Source organism: Protopterus annectens, chromosome 3.part0 (genome assembly GCF_019279795.1).
Source record: "Protopterus annectens isolate FY-2018-M chromosome 3.part0, PAN1.0, whole genome shotgun sequence".
In the NCBI taxonomy this organism is placed as follows: Eukaryota; Metazoa; Chordata; order Ceratodontiformes; family Protopteridae; genus Protopterus; species Protopterus annectens.
This window is the reverse complement of record NC_056731.1, coordinates 1,746,600,280-1,746,621,616: the sequence shown is the minus strand read 5'-3', so window position 1 is coordinate 1,746,621,616 and position 21,337 is coordinate 1,746,600,280. Positions and strand designations below refer to the sequence as shown.

Genomic DNA, 21,337 nt, shown 5'->3' with positions numbered 1-21,337 from the left:
AGTAACTATACAGTTTGAAATATTCATCAGTGCAGTTAGAAAAAAAAAAAAAAACCCAAGAAAATGTTTTCTACCCTCATCTGTCTGAGTTATCAATCGTGTGTAGGTCAGGGGTGTAAGGGTTTTACCTAATTTGCACATTCTGCAGACTGTAAATATGTGTTAACATCTAAAAATAACCTTGTGAAGTCATGATCTTTCTCTATGTGCTTACAGATTTTTGTATTAGAATGTTATTTGGCCATTGTACATTTAAATGTATTTGTACTTGTACTTCTATTTTTATTGTACTGCTATCTTTACTGTAATCTGTTTCATGGAGGTTTTTACTGAAAATGGCCTCTCTGGGCCCAGTGGACTTCCCCGGTAATCAAACTGGAAATAAATAAACGTATTAAGGTTTGTCTCCAAAATCCATGAAATAACCCCTTACCAAGATATTTCTACTCCTTGCTCAAAAATTGTAGTCATTTTAAAGGAGATAAAAAACTGCATTTCGGAGGGAATCAAAATATCTTTGTTATCAAAATGCATTGTTAGATTAAGAATCACTGCCTTCTTAGGGGAGCTGAAGAGTGGCAATAGTTAAAAACAACTTTCTTTTTCATTCAAATAATCAAATTCCATGGAGAAAGATGATCATAAGTTGAGAACAGCCAAACACATTACATTTGATCACACACCATTATGGGTCAACATTCAGTTGAAAAACAGCAGTTACATTATCTACTTTTAAAAGGTTGTGTGTGCATACACAGTTCCTGCTTAATGTTTTGTTGTCCTCAAGAATGCTTTTAAAATCAGAGAGTATATATTTCTAGTCAAAAAACATATGTTTTTCCATCAAGAAATTTCACTCAGGAGTAATACTCGCAAACTTCAACAATGCAGCTATTTTTCTACAGTATAAATTGCTTTGCTGTATTTTCTTCCCATCATGAACACATCAAGATCTAGGCATGAAAACTGCTGACAGCAATACAATAATAACAGTAATAAAACTAGTAACATCTTCCCATCAAAATACACTTTTCAAAAACAGGATTCATACATTAAGAATCATCTGTTTAGGGGCAAAAATCCCATACAAATGATTTGCAGTGTACATCTTTAATTTGCCCGCTCTGAGACTGCTGCTCCTTGGGTAAAGGATTAACAGTCCCCTGCACAGAGGCCTGTTTGGAGTAGCTCACGCAGGCAAAATTCCATTAATTGTACTCTCTATTCAAGATCTTAAATATATCTATAAAATCAATTTTACATATTGCTGACATTTGAGTAGGTTTGAATTTTATATGTCACAGGTGATTTGCTCTGTTCTGAGGCTGTAGGACATGAAGCAGGAAAAAGGCATTTTATAAAGATATGTGGCAAAGGGGCAACAGGCCCCACATGAGGAGGCACAGAGGGCACCCATTCTGCAAAAATATATACAGTTTTTGTGTTGTTCTGTGCATCATTTGTTCAAATTATTTTGATCTGTTTAGATATTAGTCGCAATACTCTACACCTCAGTTAAGAAAGCTGAATTTCACAATGCATTTAGCTTACACTTTGACCTTCTGTGCATTTTTGCAAAACTCCTCCATGTGAAAGTGTAACAAACACCTTCTTTCAAATACTGCAGGTACTTTAAAACACAAAGACAAGACTGTGAAAATTGGTAGAGAAATGTGAAGGCTGCCAGCCTAGCCAGATAGGAATTTATACATAATTCTGTCATTTGTAAATATGAATGTTGAACTACAGGCTTGTTTTCTTAAATGAAAGAATATGCTGTGAAATGTTGAACTCAAAACAATGTAGCAACATTGCCACCTGCTGTAAAGAAAGCTAAGTCAAGCATTTCTTGTCTGTCCTTTGAAATTGAAATTATTTCATGACTGTCTTTGATGTTTACAATTCGGCTCCAGACGGGTGAAATGAAAGCTTCCTGCCTATTGTTTTAAGGCTAAAGTTAATGACCATAATTTACATATGGAATGTCCTTTATTGCTCTGGTTTCTGCCTAGGTGTAAAATAATGTAAATGCAGTTTCTGTCAGCCTAAGATCCCCAGGAAGGTGTAAAAGAATGACGTAATGTTTATCAGAACTGCAATTTCAATTTAAACAGAGAAAACCAGAGATTAGGCATTTTTGTCTTGGTCATCTAACTCACAGCACTGTCTTACTCATATGTAAGTTATCTTAGACTTGTGTTTTTTTTTTTAGAAATAGCGAGGAACTAGAAAGATTAGACTTTTTCTGTGATGTCAGGATTGTACTACTGATTTATTTTAAGTATTTCTGTGTGATCGCTGAACTCTTGACTAGCACTGTGTAGTAGAAAGTATTGTCATGTGTTTTAAATTATTTATTATTAAATATTTTTAAAACCTTTTAACTGTGGCTGTTTTGTGTAGAGATAATTTAAGCTCTAGAGTACATTGCATATTTATAGAGTTTACTGTCCAAGTCACTCGTCACAACTAGAAATTGGATAATAATATTGCACAGTAGTAATTGGACACCCTTTTAAGGGCCTTTGAGTAGCTGATAAGTATTAGTGGGTGGTGGCAAGTGGAACTACCGTATAGTCTGGGAGAAAGGGGCACAGCTGGAGAAACTGTGCCAGCCTTCCCAAGGAGTGTCTGTGTGGTTGTATAAACTCTTACCTCAAAGTGTGTGTGTGTGTGTGTCAGCTACTTGGGCAGGGACACGAAGCACTGGTTGGACAGAGAGGGTGCTAGAGGTTTTAGCTTGCCCACTAAGCTAAGACATGGACCCTATAGCTGTGCCAGTGGAGTTTTATTGGGGACCTGGAGAGCAAAGGAGCGATCAGCCCCAGATGGACTGTGATCTCTATGTGCTTTTAAGGGAAATTGCACTTTACTGTGTGGATTTGTTATCCTTTCCTCATATATGAGACACCCTCTCTGGTGTTAGTATTGAGGATTGAGGCTCCTTAATTGCTGGGCCAGGGCACTGGCATCACAAAGACAAGTGAAAGAAACATTCAGACCACAATAAATAGTACATTCTCCATCTGATCAGAATGAAAAGAACAAAGACTTTCTTCTAAATAACTGTCTATCAAATGCAGAACCCTTTCTGTTCTAATAATAACTTAAAGCAGAAAATAATATTATGTGAAAGTGCATCTAAATGACTTGTATACTACACACAGATTTGATTTCTGCTTCACACTCAATTAATAAAAGCAGCTAATATGACTACAGAGAGCCAAAAGAACTGCTTCTGGTCCCTTCATGTCCAACAGGGTCTAGCCATGTAAGCCCACAGGGGCTAGGTCATGTCTGCATATATTATTTACATAGCCCATTACAGTCCCCTTGGCCGCTTACTGTAATGTTTAGCCAGGTGGAATATCCACAAAATGTGCTACATAACCCATCCTGAAGTTAACACTGAGGAAAAGAAATGTCATCACAAATAATCTCAATGCATGCATACAGTTTCCTTTACAAACTGCTGCAACCCATAATTATGATTTTAATTACTTTTAAAAATGTATCATTTCAAATCATCACAAAAGTATGTCAATCAAGATAAATAATAAAAAGCCAAAATGTTACAAACTAAAGTTTTCATCTTAGCTGACTTATCTATAATATTTCAGTTTACTGAGGCATCAAAATACAATACAGCAGCAGATGGCAATTTGTAAGAAAAACATTTAACAATCATAATATCTGAAATGGTCATAACTGCAATGAGTCAATACAAGAACACTACTTTCCAACACAGATAAATTACAAACTGCATGGGCTGAACTTAATAAACAAGTAATGCACACAGAACATATTAACATTTATTTCTCCTATTCTTAGTGGTTTCTTTTACAGGAAAAAAAAGGGTACTTACGTATTATCGCAACCAGATTTTTGCGATAATACTGGTTGCTTCACGATGTTTAAATTTAACCATAAATGCCGTGAAGATGTCAAGCAATGTGTTTTCTTTCATGTTTTACATCCTGTTTCTGACTGCTGAAGTACACAAAGCATTGTGCATTAAATTGCTTTCCTTACACTGGGAATATGTAAGATATCCAGCACTCCGTATTATCACCACCAGCATTCGCGATAATGCCGGTTGCTTCACGATGTCTAAATGCATTCTCTTAATGCTGTGAAGATGTCAATGTGTTTTCTTTCACAGTGAATATTTTTATTAATAACCCTGCCTAAAACAAAGGAAAAACATAGTGGTGCTGTTTATGAATGCACTTTTCTGACACCATGTTATGTAGCTGGCAGTAAAGTGCGCAGAGGCTTCAGTTGTCAGGGCTACTCTCTTACTGACTGCAATTACTCTCACCAAATATTGCTTCACTTCACATTTCTTCAGCAAGTAAGAACATTGCAATGTTTCTGTTTTTATGTAACTGTGCCCACGGCTTGCTATATTAGTGCACCCAACAGCTTGCACTCACTACTGCAGAACATATCAACTTGTTCCACTGTTACATAATGAATTATACTGCCCTAGAAATCTGAGACAGTTGAAGCATGCGTATGTAATGCACACAAAACAGGAAGAAGACTAAAATGATTGTTTCTCTCATCCTGAATGTTTTCCAAATTTACTTTTCATCAGCAAGGACTTCAAATAACAGCTTGCGGTGTTTCCCCCACTCGTTTTCATGCTAGCATGGTATTATCGCAACCGCGAAAATCTGGTTGCGATAATACGTAAGTACCAAAAAAAGAACTATTTGATGTAAGCATTAATCCACTGTCAAAATGTGAAAACATTGTACAGAACAGAGCAACACAACAGGAGAAAAGCTGAAGAGATGTTCATTTTACAAGGTAACCAGATTTCTTTAAGTATAATCACTTCCACAAAAAAATAGATACCATTTAAGTCCACAGGCAAAGCTGCATTTTTCACAGATGAAGCCCATCTTTGATAGATATGATCCTATGATCCTTTTTATCCCCTACCACCACCCAACAAATAACATTACCTCCATATGTCCATATCAACAGTGAAATGAAAATGAAAACAATGTAGACATTCATCAAGTTCATTTGATTTGACTGGAGGCTTTTCTCGACTTTATAGTTTAGAAAAGCTATTCAAAATGATCCAAGCAATAGTAGCATAGTGTTCATACAGTTTTTTTAACTACTATTTCATGTGCTCTTGAATATGATATTAAACTCGTGTTTATACTACTTTTGACTACTTCTTCACATCTTCCTGACTTTCTTTAGAACTGCATTTTGTCTGGAAAGCCTGCAACATTTCTCTGGCTGTCAAATGTGCACCTTTCATTACTAATCGCTCTCCATCAGCTGTAAAAGACAAAACATGAATACATTGAAGTTAAAAAAACATAAGAGAGCAAATGTGCTGTTTATTACAACTGTATTTTTCCTCAGTGATGCGTATTCTAAACACAAAAAAAATAAGCAAATGTAAAAATACTTAGAAAGACAAATACATTAAGGATAACGGATGACTGTCTAAAAATGAATCTGCTACAGTACCCACACTGCCATTAAGTAACTTAATAATGGTGGGTTACCAAAGACAACCTTGTTAGATGCCAACTGTTGCACAGTCTATGAATGAAATTGGGTGAATGGAAATAGCTTAATGTTTTTTCTGCTTTGCTAACAAAAACAGAGATGCTTAACAATAAACCTGTAGATAGTTTTGTGTGGAATTAAACAGCCATCACTTTTAAATCATTTCTATATAAAGTATTTCTATTATATTTTAAGATAGTAGGGACCTAGTTTTTGCCAACATAATACACTTTTTCATTATTCAGTCACAAAAGGACTAAATACAAAGGAAACAATTTTTACAGTGAAGATACCATGTAAATCAGTCTTCTTCTCTACACATGGCTAAGTTACACTTCCTTGAGCATCAGGTGCTCAAGACACAAGACCCCAAGGATCAACACACCGATAACTATTTACCAGTGAAAATCACTTCCAGTACAATTTCTTTTGGAACATTTCTCTCTCTGTGTTGGTACAGCCACAGAGTAGGTACTTATAAATCAGGGAACAAAGTGGATTTGTTCCTTCATACTGGGGGATGCCTTTCTGCAAAAAAATACTCAACATTTTAAAGTTTCACACTTGGGTGTTTCAGGCATTTATGAATTATCAGGTTTTAGGAATTTGTGTTTTAATAGTGAAACCAAATCACACATATACTCATTTTTTTCCCTATAAACTCCCATTCCCTTTCATTCTTAAACATTCCTAGACTGCTGTTTAACTTTTCACATTCCCCCTTCTCTTCTACCTTGTCCAAATACAGCTATAGAGACACCAAGATTTACAGAACTCTGAATATCCTTCACACTCTGCTGTGCCTTCATCTTACCTGTCTTTCTCATCACATTCAGTAGCTTACTCAGAATCTTACATTCATGACATCAATATTATCAGCTTGGGATGACCCTTGGTCCATTTTTAATGACTATCATATTAAACCAATCAGCCCAGAATATTAACATGTCTCTTCTTACAACTATCCACTTCCAATTTCTCAGCCCTAGCAACATCAAACATAACACCCAGTGGTTGGCAACTGGCATACCAGTATATGATCCTTATCTCTTACCCCCTTTCACACAGAGCTGACTCATCCATTCACATTCCCATCACATACAAACAGCCCCATCTTGCTCACATTTTTTACAACAATTATCTATCGCTCTTAAGCTCCCCTCTTAAACAGCCCAACTGATATTTTACTCAATATCTGTGATTGCCCATATGTTGGTCATGCAACAAAGTTACACGGCAAAATATCATACAAATCACTCAAACAACTAAACAAACTGACTCAATTGCAAATTTTTTTTAACTTCTTGTTATTCAATTACCTGTAATACTATTCATCAACATCACTCTCTTACCTATTAAATCCTATCCAAACAACTATTTCTCCAGGCTTTTCCATCAATCATAAATTACTTCTTGAATCACAAAGCCCAACTACTTTATCAACAACATAATCAACGTTTTTATAATTCTCAGCTCCAGGCAATTGCTGTCCAAGCTGCCAGCATTTAGGAATGTGAGTGCTCATGCCAGGGTGTAAATCACTTAACTGTATCTGTTGAATTGGTTGGAGCATTGCAAAGTGAAATGTCCTTAAAGCAAGCCTACACTAACATTAAAACAGAGAATATAGGATTGCACGGTGTGGTCAAAGCCACACATTAAAGCCCTGAGCAATTCACAAAGGGATCCATGTGTCATGGAGTAAGTGGACACTAAACTACATCCTAGGACTCCTCCAGATAAATGAATGGTATGCAGATGAGTTTCCAGGTAAAAGACTGGTATGCACATGGGTCTTGACTACAGATTATGCATGAATCATACACTACACCACAAGGCAAGGGTTGTGACTTACAGGCAACCAACTGTAGATTTACAATATACAACTCTGCAGCCTGGCACCCAATGACCAGGTAATGATGCTGTATCACTCAGCATAACCCAGCTGAGAAACCACAGCAGCATTACTGGTGTAGACAGTAGCCTGACATATCTGTTAAAGAGATGCAACAGCATTTCATAGTGTGCAATACAGTGCAAACAAAAGCACTGCCTCAACCACAATTGACCCTCCTACCACACAAGTTAGCCACTACAGCCCATGCCAACAGAAGCACTGTGCCGACTCAGCCCACAATTACCATTTATGTGAATGATTTAGTCTCTGTAGTCAGGAGCAGGGGCAAGGACCTACAAAACTTTATGAATCATTATTGCCGAGGAGGATAGTGCAGCGCTGTGCCACAGGCAACAGCAATTTCAGGCATGCCTTGGGCAGCAGCATAAAGCAGCAACGACTTGAATACAAATCAAGCCACCAATGAAAATGTATCCCAATAAGACTTCTGCTTCTTTATCAAGGCATTCAATATAAAACATATTCTAGGAGGCTCAGAATAAGTATTTTGATACCTAGAATGGAAAAAGAGATGAGACAATAGTTTAGACTGGTCTAAGACATGTTCCTATTTGAGGCTATTACAGAAGCAGTATATAATCATTTTTCTGATAGGATCCAAGACAGAAGATCACACTGATTACTGTAACACCTACTGAACTATTGAATCTTTGCACTGTATAACAGATGGCAAAAATCAGTGAAACAGGCATACTGGTAAGGACATGATAAAGAACAGATCAGCATCTGCACTCTGTGTGAAATGCAAGTTGACAAGTATGCATTCTTCCCCTTTATCTAAATTCATCTTTCTGTGAAATGTATACCAGACACAAGCATGTACCATGTACACAAATAACACATTTATGGGACTGAACACCATGTCTATGAATACCCTGGCCTGTTAGTATACTTAGCACCATAATTAATAGATATGAAAGAGGCTGAGACAATGTAACAAATCTACAAGCAACCTTATTGATAAGCCTAAAAGATAATGCAAAACTTGTTATATACAAATGCAGCTTAAGCTACCTTTAGCTAGATTTGATAAATAGATAAGGAAGTTATACGCTTAAGGTGAATACAGTACAATGTTTCTCGAAAAAAATGGCAGTTTCCTGTTTACTGAAAAAGGATTAGGAAACTGATGGAGAACAGGAACCTTCAGGAATACACAAGTCCCGAAGAAAAAAAAATAGTATGCCAAGGTAGCGTGTATCTAGTTAAAAGATGGCTTTTGATAGCGAATATCAATTCATTATGCTATCAAGGCATATCCACGTGCTAATTAGCTTGTAACATACTGACTTAAAGAATGGTCCTATTTTAAATCTGACCTCCAGTATCAAATATGCCATCAACAGTGAGTAGAAAATAGGGGTGTTCATATATAAATAATTCAAAATGTTTACAGTCTGCAGCACTATAACTTACATAAGCATGTGCCAACTGCTTTAGCCACCAATTCAATATTAATGGGTGGGGGACACCAGATGGTATGCAGGAAAGAGGAAGGTAGTTAATAAAAATTAAGAATAGTACCCTGTAAGACAAAGTGTGCACCATACCTCATTACCATAGTGTGACTGAACAGCAGTGTGATGATAGGGCAAGTGCCAACAGAACCAGCTGGAGTTTCGTAAAGAATGATGTGTAATTTGAATATCACACTGATTTATACAAGACACCTGTGTTACAAATGTATTACAACTATATGTTATTTGTATATCAAACTGATTTGTACAGATGCTTGTGCTGAAAATGTATTTGCGAGCTTTGCTTAGGTTAAAATATATCAACAGTGCACCCTGCTGGAATGAAAGAAAGGCATATGTATTATTCTAACTGAATTAAATGCACCAGCTAGCTTACTTTAAGAAAAATAAGGGGAATGCAAATGAGCTTTTAAACCATTAAAAGGGCACCCCACAGTGCTGAATAGGACTGGAGATGCTAGGTCTAGAAAAAATAGGTTCATTATCTCAGTAAAAAGAGGGGAAGCCCCAGGCACTGCCATAAACATTTAGATGTGTATTGTAACCAGATGAAGTCATTCTACCAGCCCTTTTGGAAATTATATTTTCGATATTACAAAGATAAATTTTAGAATGCTGATTATTCTGTTTGGGGGCCTGACTAGAAAGACTGCTCACATATTTCATTTTGTCTTGCCCAAGTAAGTTATTAGGGAACATTAAATTCTCTTAGATTCAGTCAGGAATATAGTGAAGTTTAGTTTAGAGAGTGTGTTCTTCATTTGGATGAGTCTGTCCATTGATGTTAATTTCAATATTTTCTGTTATTTGAACTCTCTGTTTACTGTAAATAAATATTCAATATTTCATGCTCTTTTATTATTTATTATTAAATATATTTATTGTGGCTGGTCTTTGTAGAAAGTACCTAACCTTTGAGAGTACTTATATTTATTTGGTGCCACTGTATGGGTCACTCCAAAAGGCCTAGCTGTCTTGGTCAACTACTATCTTTTGCATTAATATTAACTTTACACAGCATAATTCCACACCGTTTTAATAGCCTTACAGTAACTGACTGGAAGCAGTGAATCTACCTTATAGTCTGGGCAAAGTTGGTAGAGCGGGTAATCTCTGCCAGCTTTTCCCAAGTGTGTGTGTGTGCGTGTGTATTAAATCTTAAAAGAGGGTGTGTGTCAGTTACTTGGGGCAGGGACACAAAGCACTGGGTTCACAGAGAGGGTGCTGGAGGACTTGGCTTGGACACTCAGCTGAGGACTGAACCCTACAGCTGTACCAGTGAGGAGTCTTATTGGGGACCTGGAGGGAGACTGATAAAGAAAGATCCAGACCCCAGCCTGACTGTGTTCCTTTTGTGCACTTAAGGGAAATTGTGTTTGGTGCAGAGAGATCTGCATCTGGAAATACTGAGTGTATCCATTTGTATCTCTCTTCAGTGTCAGTGATGAGGATTCAGGCTCCTTTATTGCTGGCCCACTGTGGGGACATCACATATTGATGGCAGTGGTGGGATATTGAATTTCTATAGCCTGTAAGCAGCTGTCACTAAAGAAGGTGTTTGTAATCTGAATCAGCCACAAAGCAGACATTTAGAGTTTCATATCACAACAGTTTTACTAATTTATTTTTTGTTAGCGTAATTAGTCAAGGAGAGCAGGCAAGGATGTCAGCAGAGGATTACGGCAAGCTGACAAGGAACCAGTTGGCTGAGATGTGCCAAGTCAAAGGACTACGGCATGCCAACCTGACTAAAGGGGAAATGATTGCAGCCTTAATCACAACTGCAGCACAGACCAGCAACCAGGAGGATAATCAGTTTGGTGATAGGAATTTGTAGCCCCCAGAAACAGGACAGTTCAAATTTTCCTCAGAGGACTTAAAAATCTGTTTAGAGTTAATGAGGCTTGAACTGGAGGCCAAATGTTTGGAACTAGAATCATCAGACTGCGGCATTTAGAGGCTGAAGAAAATGAGAAACTGCAGTGTTTGGAAACTGAAGAAAAGGAGAAGCAGCATCGACATGACAGGGAGATGCTGACTCTTCGCCAGGATCATGGAGGTAATGGGGAAATGGAAGACCAGAAGCAAAAAGGTCAGTAAATTTCTTTCACAATTTACAGAGGATGATAATTTTGATAGTTTTATTCATATATTTGAAAGGGTATGTAAGCAGTATAATGCTGACCAAGAGCTCTGGGTACAGTTCCTGACCCCCTTACTCCATGGCAAAGCTGTAACTGCCATTTCTAAATTGTCTGATACTGATTACATAAACTATGCTACAGTTAAAAAAATGTCTACTGAAGTACTTTAAGTTAACACCAGAATGTTACAGAATAAAGTTTTGTGAGCATAGACGCAAAGCAGATGAAAGTGTGTGTGACTATATTGCTGAGTTAAGCATTTATTTTCAGACAGGTGAGTGGGTTTCAGGCCACAACTTTTGAAAAGCTGGCAGACCTTTTGGTGAGAGAACAAGCCCTTAGCACTTTGCCTGAGGACATGAGAATCTAGTGGGTAGACAAGGAATGCAACTCTGCAGGTGAGATGGGGGAAAAAAGGAGACCTATACCTAGCAAGCAGGGCATCACTGCACAGGAAAGGGATACAAAGTGCTGCACATGGATATAAGGGCAGCACCTAAACAGAGTCAGCCAGTAATAGGGGAAGCCACTAGTTCAGGTACACAGCCAGGATCAAGGGTTAAATGTTGTAAATATAATCAGTTGGGCCATGTAGCATATAGATGTCCATGGAGGCAATGTGGGGAACCAAAGGTGGGGGAGCCAGCAAGTAGGAATAACAGAATGTAAGTTGCCTGGAGACAACAGGGGTACCAAACTGCCAGACGAGTTTATATCCGATCTTGATGGATGGAAAACTGGCCAATGCCAAGAGAGAGACAGCCTCTGATATAACCATTGTGAAGCCTGCAGTGGTTAAAAGGGGAGTAGTATTTGCTTGGGCAGTCCACTCCAGTCAGAACTTTAGGAGGGATTCCTTCCAAATGCCTTTGGCCAGTGTTCACCTTGACTGGGATGGTGGAAAAGGTAGCAAGCAAGAAGGGGTGTCTGAGGATATCCCTGCAGATGTCTTGATAGGGAATGATTCTGATAATGAAGTAACTTGTGTGCATGCAGTGACATGCAGTCAGGCTTGGAAACAAGCATGTGGGTCTCGTAGCCTTGGGGACACCCAGACAGACCCCATGCCTGAAGCAAGGGCTGGTGATGTGGCTACTTCAGGGAGGTAGTTACCCTGTAGCAGTGAGACTGAAGGTGAAGCATAACTGCTGGTGGGTTCTGATGTTCTCTTGGATAGAGTAACTGCAAAGGCAGAAGCGAGTAGCAGTACCTAGGCTGACAGTGAAGTACCACTGTCAGAGGATGCCAGAGTTCTTGTGGAAGGGGAGCTGGGAAGAGTTACCAAGAGAGAGCTGAGAAAGACTCAGCTCTCAGACCCTACATTACAAGGCTTGCAGGAGGTAGCCAGGGAGGCACCTGATTCTAAAGGAAAAGGGGATTGTGTACACTGGAACAAAGGGTTACTGTATATAGAGAGCGGATCCCTGAGAGAAGGCTAGAAGGCAAGCTAATACAGTAGTTGGTAGTACCCGGAGCCTACCACCTGGCACTTCTGGCCACAGCCAATAACATTCCTTTTGCAGGTCATATGGCCATAAAGCATAAAAGGAGACATACTATGCAGAACTTTTATTGGCTTGAAATTACCAGGGATGTAAAGTACAGTTGTGTACAATTACCATAAATGTAGATGTTCGAGTGTATTCACTGTTGCAGTCATTGCATTTGGGTTATCTGCTTGCAGTAGCCCTCAGTCGGCCTGATTAACAAAGTCTTGGGTCCTGCGTCGGTTGCTGTCCCTTCTTCCATGATGTCAGGACGTCAGGGGTATAAAACATGCAGCAGACGCCATTACATCAGTTTTTCTTGTCCCAGATGTCAAGTGCCCCTGATAGGAAGAAATTAAATCTATAATTACAAGGATATACCTCCAACAAAAAAGCAAATACACCAAAAAGCTTTTTGAGCATAGTATGGGAGAGTAGAGGTATAGCCAAAAGAAGAAAGTGGGCTGGAGGGAGGATAACCAGGACTGCAACAGTGAATACACTCAAACATTTACATTTATGGTAAGTGTACACAACTGTGCTATGTTCTTCGTATTTCACTATTGCAGTCATTACATTTGGGTATATTCCCAAAGCTAAGGTTGAGAGGAGGAATTTAAATAGAATTAGGACCAGCTATAAGACCCTGCAGTACTGCAGTGGCAAAGCCATCTCTGGATTTAGAGAAAATTGACAAATGATAATGTTTGGTGAAAGTATGTACAGAACTCCAGGTAGCAGCTTCTAGGATGTCCCTGGTAGGAATGCCCCTGAGAAAGGCTGTGGAGGTAGATGCAGCCCTGGTTGAATGGGGTCTGATGCCTTGTGGGATAGGTTTTCCATGGTGCTTATAGCAGAAATGAATGCAGTGGCCTATCCATTTTGAAATGGTTTGCTTTGAAATAGCTTTCCCGTCTGTCCCTGCAGCATATGCCAACCAGCAGTTGTTCAGATTTCCTTTGAGGTTTAGTCCTGCCCAAGTAAAATCTAAGTTGTCTGTGCACATCTAAGGAGTGCAGTATCTGTTCCCCTTTGTTCTGTGGGTTAAGAAAGAAGGTAGGCAAATGAATGGACTGATTAAGAGCCATACAGGATACCACCTTGGGCACGAAGGACGGATTGGTTCTGAGGGACACTCTGTCCACATGAAAGATGATGAAAGGCTCCATTGCCATAAGGGCCTGTAATTCAGATACCCTTCTTGCAGAACTGATTGCTAAAAGGAAAGCTGTTTTCCAGGAAAGGAATTTTAAATCTGCAGTAGCAGCTGGCTCGAAAGGAGGAAGAGTGAGTTTCTCCAAGGCAAAGTTAAGGTCCCAGGCTGGAGTTGGAGCTCTCCTGGGTAGCCTTAAATTTTTGGCCCCTCTGAGGAACTGCTTGAGCAGTGTGTGAGAGAAGAGGGAGGCCCAGGACTGAGCCCTGTGGTACACCACTTGTGACAGGCTTTGAGTCTGACATGGCGCCAGCAACTCTGACCCTGTGGGTTCTGTCACTCAGCCAGTTTGCAACCCATCTTGTGATGTATGGGTTAACATTTAAGCTGATGAGTTTTTCAATGATACCAGTGGGGTATTGTATCAAAGGCCTTTGCCAGATCGAGGTAGGCTGTATGGACTGCCTTTCCCTCATCAATGGCTTTGGTGACTGTTTTGAAAAGTCAACCAAGTTTAGAAGGCATGATCTGCCTTTTGACAAAGCCAAACTGGGATGGATCCAAAGTCTGCAAATTCCTATGTCTTTATTTATGAGGTCCATTATGATCCTCTCCATGGCTTTGCAGATAAGGCTTGTCAAGCTAATGGGCGGTAATTTCCAGGGTCGGTGGAGGCACCGCCTTTGTGAAGTGGGACCACAGTTGCAGTGCACCACTCCTGGAGTGCAGTATCCAGAGGTAAGACTATGATTAAACAGCTGTCCTAGCTGTGGGTTTAATTCTCGTTGAGTTCGTGGAGCACACAGCCGTGGACACCATCAGGTCCCATGGATGCTGTGTTTTTGCTTTGGAGAGAGCAGTTCTCACTTGGGGCGTTGGAGATGTTTGGGGGCTGCAATCGCTTGGTATAGATATCTCTTCTTTTGGGGGAGGGGAGAAGTTTGCACTGAACCTGTCAGCCAGTATGTTGGCAATGTCTGTAGGATCAGTAATCTTCACATCATTTTGAACTAGTTCTGACCATATCTGGGAGTTTCCTCCCAGGTTTCTAACATAGCTAAAGAAGGCCTTATGATTGTCTTTTGAGTCTTTAGCTATTTTTCTCTCAAAATTTGCTTTGGATGATTTTATGAGAGCTCTTAGTTTTTACTTATAGTGATCAAGGGTGTCTTACCTTTTAAGGATTTTGCTCTATCTTGTAGTAGCTTCCTCCTTTTGTTGTAGAGTTTGTTTATGGCTGGGGTATATTCCCAAAGCTAAGGTTGAGAGGAGGAATTTAAATAGAATTAGGACCAGCTATAAGACCCTGCAGTACTGCAGTGGCAAAGCCATCTCTGGATTTAGAGAAAATTGACAAATGATAATGTTTGGTGAAAGTATGTACAGAACTCCAGGTAGCAGCTTCTAGGATGTCCCTGGTAGGAATGCCCCTGAGAAAGGCTGTGGAGGTAGATGCAGCCCTGGTTGAATGGGGTCTGATGCCTTGTGGGATAGGTTTTCCATGGTGCTTATAGCAGAAATGAATGCAGTGGCCTATCCATTTTGAAATGGTTTGCTTTGAAATAGCTTTCCCGTCTGTCCCTGCAGCATATGCCCACCAGCAGTTGTTCAGATTTCCTTTGAGGTTTAGTCCTGCCCAAGTAAAATCTAAGTTGTCTGTGCACATCTAAGGAGTGCAGTATCTGTTCCCCTTTGTTCTGTGGGTTAGGAAAGAAGGTAGGCAAATGAATGGACTGATTAAGAGCCATACAGGATACCACCTTGGGCACGAAGGACGGATTGGTTCTGAGGGACACTCTGTCCACATGAAAGATGATGAAAGGCTCCATTGCCATAAGGGCCTGTAATTCAGATACCCTTCTTGCAGAATTGATTGCTAAAAGGAAAGCTGTTTTCCAGGAAAGGAATTTTAAATCTGCAGTAGCAGCTGGTTCGAAAGGAGGAAGAGTGAGTTTCTCCAAGGCAAAGTTAAGGTCCCAGGCTGGAGTTGGAGCTCTCCTGGGTAGCCTTAAATTTTTGGCCCCTCTGAGGAACTGCTTGAGCAGTGTGTGAGAGAAGAGGGGAGGCTCTGTGTTGTAATGAGCTGAAATGGCTGAGGCATGAATTTTGATTGAGGAAAAGGACAAGCCCTTATGAAGTAACTAAGTCAAGTATTGTAGAATCAGAGGTAAATTGGGCACTGCTGCGCTCATCCCCTGAGACTGATTCCAGGCACAAAATCTTTTCCATTTTGCAGCATAAGATTTTCTAGTACTAGGCCTCCTTGCCTCTAAAATGATATCTATCATTGATTTACTGAGGGATGGTAAAGGAGAGATTAGGTAATTAGCCAGGCTGCTAGGTTCAGGATTTGCAGCTGAGGGTGCAGAATCTGGTTCTCCTGCTGAGACAACAGGGAAGGAGTCTGAGGCAGGTGCCATGGGGCCAAGCATGACACACTGTGAAAGAGGGGGTACCAGTGTTGGCGTGGCCAGTCTGGTGCAATTAAAATTGTCCTTGGCTTGTCCTGTTTGATCTTTAGTAGTACCTTGGAGAGCAGAGGCAGAGGAGGAAAGGCATAAACTATGTTTTTCCAGCTGAAGGACAGAGCATCCACTTTCCAAGCTAGCTTGTGGGGAATCCTTGTGCAAAATTTGTCCAATTGATGGTTCTGGGGGGAGGCAAACAGGTCTATATCTGGGCTCCCCCACTTGCTTGTCAACATGTTGAAAATCCTTGGTTCCAGTTTCCACTTGTGTGGGTCCATGAGATTTCTGCTAAGTCAGTCTGCCAGTGTATTTAGTTTTCCTGGCAGGAATTGAGCTTGTAAATTCACTTGGTAGCTCAAGGCTGTGTTCCACAATGACATGGCTAGTCTGCAGAGGAGGTAAGAATGTGTATCCCCTGCTTGTTTATGTACCATATGACAGTGGTGTTGTTCATCTTTACTATTAGTTGTCCTGGAAGAATGTGGTTCTTGAAGGCTGTCAGAGAATTCTGTACAGCTAACATTTCCTTTTCATTTATGTGCAGGTGCATTTGACTTGGGTTCCATTTGCCCTGAATGCACTTCCCTGCCAGGTGAGCCCCCCATGCATAGTCTGATGCGTCTGTTGTTAAAGTTTGGGTGGCAGGGGGTAGTGTGAATGGTAGTCCCCTGTTTTGGTGGCAGGCCTCTGCCCACCAAAGGAACTCTAGGCATAGGCAAGGTATGATAGTAATCATTGCTTCTAGATCCTGTGAATGTTGACAGCATAGGCTTTTGAGATACCATTGTAGTTTCCTTATATGCAGCCTTGCATATAGAATTAGAAGAATGCAGGAGGCCATGAACCCCAACGCTTGCAGTATTTGCCTTGCAGATAGGGTTTTTGTGGCCACTTGTTTTAAGTAGGTTGTCAAATGAATCTGTTTCTCTGGCATGAAGAAAGTCATCTGGGAAGTTGTATTCAAGCTTGCTCCCAGGAATAGAATTTGCTGACAGGGTACCAGGTGTGATTTATTTTTGTTTATGGTGTACCTCAGACAAGTCAGCACCCTTTGAACAAAGGCCAGATGATTCAAAAGTATGTCCTGGCTTTCTGCCTGAATTAGACAATCGTCCAGGTATGGGTATATTTGAATATTTCTTTGCCTGAAAAATGCAATGACTGGAGCTAGGCACTTTGTGAATACCCTGGGCGCAGTAGATAAGCCAAAGGGCAGTGCAGAGAACTGATAGTGCATGTAGCCTGCTTTGAAGAGTAGGTATCTTCTGCAAGACTCCCTGATAGGGATGTGCAGGTATTCTTTTAAGTCTAGTGTTGCCAACCATGCATCTTTGCCTAGCATAGGAAGCAGCAGGTGAAGAACCAGCATTTTGAATTTTGGAATCACCAGAAAGGTGTTTAGAGTAGAAAGGTCCAGGATAGGATGCCATGTACTGCCTTTTCTGGGTACCAGGAAAAGTTTCGTATAGAAACCTTGTCCCTTTTCCTCTTCTGGTACCAAATGAACAGCCCCCATGCTTAAGAGAGAAAGAGAACTTGATTTTGGGCCTATGCCCACTGATTTGGGGATAGATCTGGCCACCCGCTTGGTGCTGGTAACTTGTGGAAGTCAAATCTGTATCCTTGGGACACTATATTTAAAACCCATTTGTCCTGGGTAATGAGTTCCCAGTTTTTTGCCTGCAGACCAATATTTCCGCCTAAAGGAGCATTCAGTTGGGAAGTGCTTGAAAGTTTTAAAAGCAAGTCATTGAGACAGTTTTCCATAGGGGGGAGTCTTACTACTCCCAGATTTGGGTGCGGAAATCCCCCACTGCTTAGTCTTGTATGTCCCCTGGGACTGAAATCTGGGGTTTCTGCTGTGTCTGGGTTTGGCTTGAGAAGACCCGGAAAAGACCAATTCTTAGAGGGCCAATGCCTACTAAATCTAGGAGGCTGAACTTGCAAGAAATCTTTAACAGTTTGCATAGATTTAGCTTTATCTTCCATCTTTTTAAGAACTTCCTCAGCTTTGTTGCCAAACAGGCGGTCTTGATTTAATGGAGCATCCAACAGTTTAGCTTTAACATGATCAGGCAAAGATTGCTCCTTAAGCCAAGCATGCCTTCTGAGCACAGACCCAGTAACAGCAGCCCTGCAAGAGGCCTCTAATGAATCAAATCCACATTGCAAAGTATGTTTACCAACCTGTTCAGCAGAATGCATTAAATCCTGTAATTCTTTATTTTCAGCACAGTCAGGAATCAACATCATTTTCTGTTTAAGCAAATCAATAACATGTTGTTGATACTTTTAACATATGAAACTGGCAGTTTAAAGCCCTAATGGCCAAGGCTGCAGAAGTGTAAACTTTCTTACCCTATCTATCCAGCGCCCTGGAGTCTCTATCAGAAGGGGTAAGATTTTTAGCAGTAGAAGCCTTAATGCCCTTGGGTCCCTGTGAAATAGTCTCTATATCCGCAATAGGAATTTTAAAAAGAAACTTGTGTGAATCAGGAACCCTGTAATATCGGCCAGGTTTTCTGGGAGCAGGAGGCAAAGAATCAGGGGCCAAACTAGATTCCGAAAAGGCATCATCAACAATGTCTAGTACGGGAGGTATAGCTAAAGGCCTATGCTGAGGCAGGAGTAAGAAATCTCTAAGCCTCTTTTTTGAATCAGAAAAATCCTGGCTTTCCCAGTGGAAATGTTCCCTTAGAGTATGTAAGGTTTCACCAAAAGAAAAATCCTCTGGAGGGGAAGCAGAAGGAATAGAGTCCTCTGCATCAGAATCCTCATAAGTAGATAAGGGTAATTCCAGATCATCAGAAAAATCAGAATCCTGGTCAGAAAATTCATAAATAACTTCAGTCCTATGTCTCTTAGAAGGGGGAGGGTGGCTTCCCCTGATTAAAGTTATAAGATCTTCAGCCATTCTTATAATTTATTTTCTAGGCATAAGAGGCCTGAGCATGCAGTCTGGGTGTCAGTTTCTTAGGCATGGTTCGAGATTTAGGCCTAAACAAAGAAGGAGGCGTAGGTTTAATATACAAGTCTATAGGCCTAAATACACCCTCAGAAGCTGGTGCCTGCACAGCGGCTCCGGACCCATCCAAAGTAGAGACATCCACAGGTTCCACAGATGAAGCATCTCGCGGCATACCGGACTCCGAATGGGTCTCAGTAGAGGCCTGCGAATCAGAAGTAGCGGGTATCAGGGGCTGTGAAAGTGCCTCACTGAGTACCGGCGAACTGGTGACTGGCTTAGGAGAAGCGTCATCAGCAGTTTTGGACCAAGGCAGCCTGTCTCTGTCTTTATCTTTGCGTTTTTTTCGGAATCCTGGTAGTCAGATGGCTAACCGACGACATTTCTGGATAATTAAACAGAGAACCAAAATAATTAGAGGCGAAAATATACAGACAATGGATAGTGCACTGATTAAACAAAGCACAAAACCGACAGCAAAGTATGTCATGGTCAGGGCCCAGGCAAGGAATACAGTACGAATGAAAATCTTTGTGAGGTATTTGCTTTCCACAAGTAATGCAATTATTAACTTTTATTGACATCGGTAAGGAGCAAGAAAAAAGTTTCCCCCAATGGAGTACTTAGCTTTAGTTGAAGACTTCGGTTCTGAAACTCGAAAACAAAAATTTCAGGAGTCGTACGACTGGCACTTGCGAATTGCTTCTGCTTCGAGCACCGCACAGCAAGAAAGACTGATGTAATGGCATCAGCTGCATGTTTTATACCCCTGACGACCTGATGTCATGGAAGAAGGGAAAGCATCCGACACAGGACCCAAGACTTTGTTAATCAGGCCGAATGTGGGCTACTGCAAGCAGATAAAGTACAGTTTTGTACCTACCATAAATGTAGATGTCCGAACTGGATAGCATCTGCAGTCATAACAAGTGGGTTGTCCTGTCGTCAGGCAGCCCTGCAGTCGGCCGGATTCCAAAGTCCGGTCCGCTTCTGATGTCGCACTTCACCCGACGTCATCTCTGTTGGCCTTCGGGTATAAAAGCATCAGCCGACGCCATTTTCCTCAGTGTTTCTTGCCCCAGATGCCAGTAGCCCTCTTGCAGGCTAAAATTTGGATAGATGCCAATGTTTCCAAATAGATAGAGGTAAACACAACAATAAGCATATATGTACATATATACAAACAAATACACTATAAAAGACTCCAACAGCTAGCTATTAGGAGGGTAAACACCCTAGGAGTACCACAGAGGGGAGGAGGGGTAATCCTGACTGCAGATGCTATCCAGTTCGGACATCTACATTTATGGTAGGTACAAAACTGTACTATGTCCTTCATGGATGCATCTGCAGTCATAACAAGTGGGTAGAATACCATAGCCAACTAGGGAGGAGGATAAAAGTAGATTATGGTGTGTTTAGGATCCCTTGCAGTACAGCAGTGGCAAACCCTGCTCGGGATCTGGAATATAGAGGCAAATTATAATGCTTGGCAAATGTATGCACGGAGGTCCAAGTAGCCGCCTCAATAATGTCTTTGGTTGCCACGAAGAAGGCTGTGGTAGTGGCTGCTGCCCTTGTAGAATGAGGTCTTATGTTCTGTGGAATTGGTTTTCCATGGAAGGAGTAACAGTATCGTATGCAATTTCCTATCCATTTGGAGATTGTCTGTTTGGAAATAGCTTTTCCTTCCCTTCCTGTTGCATAGGCTACAAAAAGTTGGTCAGTCTTTCTGCTATTTTTGTTCTGTCCAAGTAGTAGCGTAGCTGTCTATGTACATCCAAGGTATGCAGTATTCTTTCCCTCTGTTTTGTGGGTTGGGAAAGAAGGTAGGTAGGTGGATTGCCTGGTTTAAAGACACTCTGGATACCACCTTGGGCATAAATGTAGGATTAGTCCTCATGGACACTCTATCTTGGTGGAAGATTAGGAAGGGTTGCACTGCCATTAAGGCCTGTAGTTCTGAAACCCTCCTTGCTGAAGTAATTGCCAGTAGGAAAGCAGTTTTCCATGACAGGTGTTGTAGATCTGCTGTTGCTGCTGGTTCAAAGGGTGATAGTGTCAGCTTTTCTAGCACAAAGTTTAAATCCCAAGCTGGTAATGGTGGTTTCCTTGGAGGTTTTACATTCTTGATTCCTCTGAGGAACTGCCTGAGCAAAGGGTGCGAAAAACAGGTGGATCAA

General features: G+C 40.8%; 1 protein-coding gene across 1 annotated transcript in view; it reads right to left on the bottom strand.

Moving 5' to 3' along the window:
• Positions 1 to 3,434: 3,434 nt before the first annotated feature.
• The window catches only part of MRPL53 (mitochondrial ribosomal protein L53), a 240,915-nt gene continuing 223,012 nt past the window's right edge, over positions 3,435 to 21,337 (bottom strand). Inside the window, exon 3 of the mRNA XM_044065770.1 lies at positions 3,435 to 5,304. Within this exon, the coding sequence (XP_043921705.1) occupies positions 5,192 to 5,304 (113 nt within the window). The 3' untranslated portion in view covers positions 3,435 to 5,191. The remainder of the gene's footprint in view (positions 5,305 to 21,337) is intronic.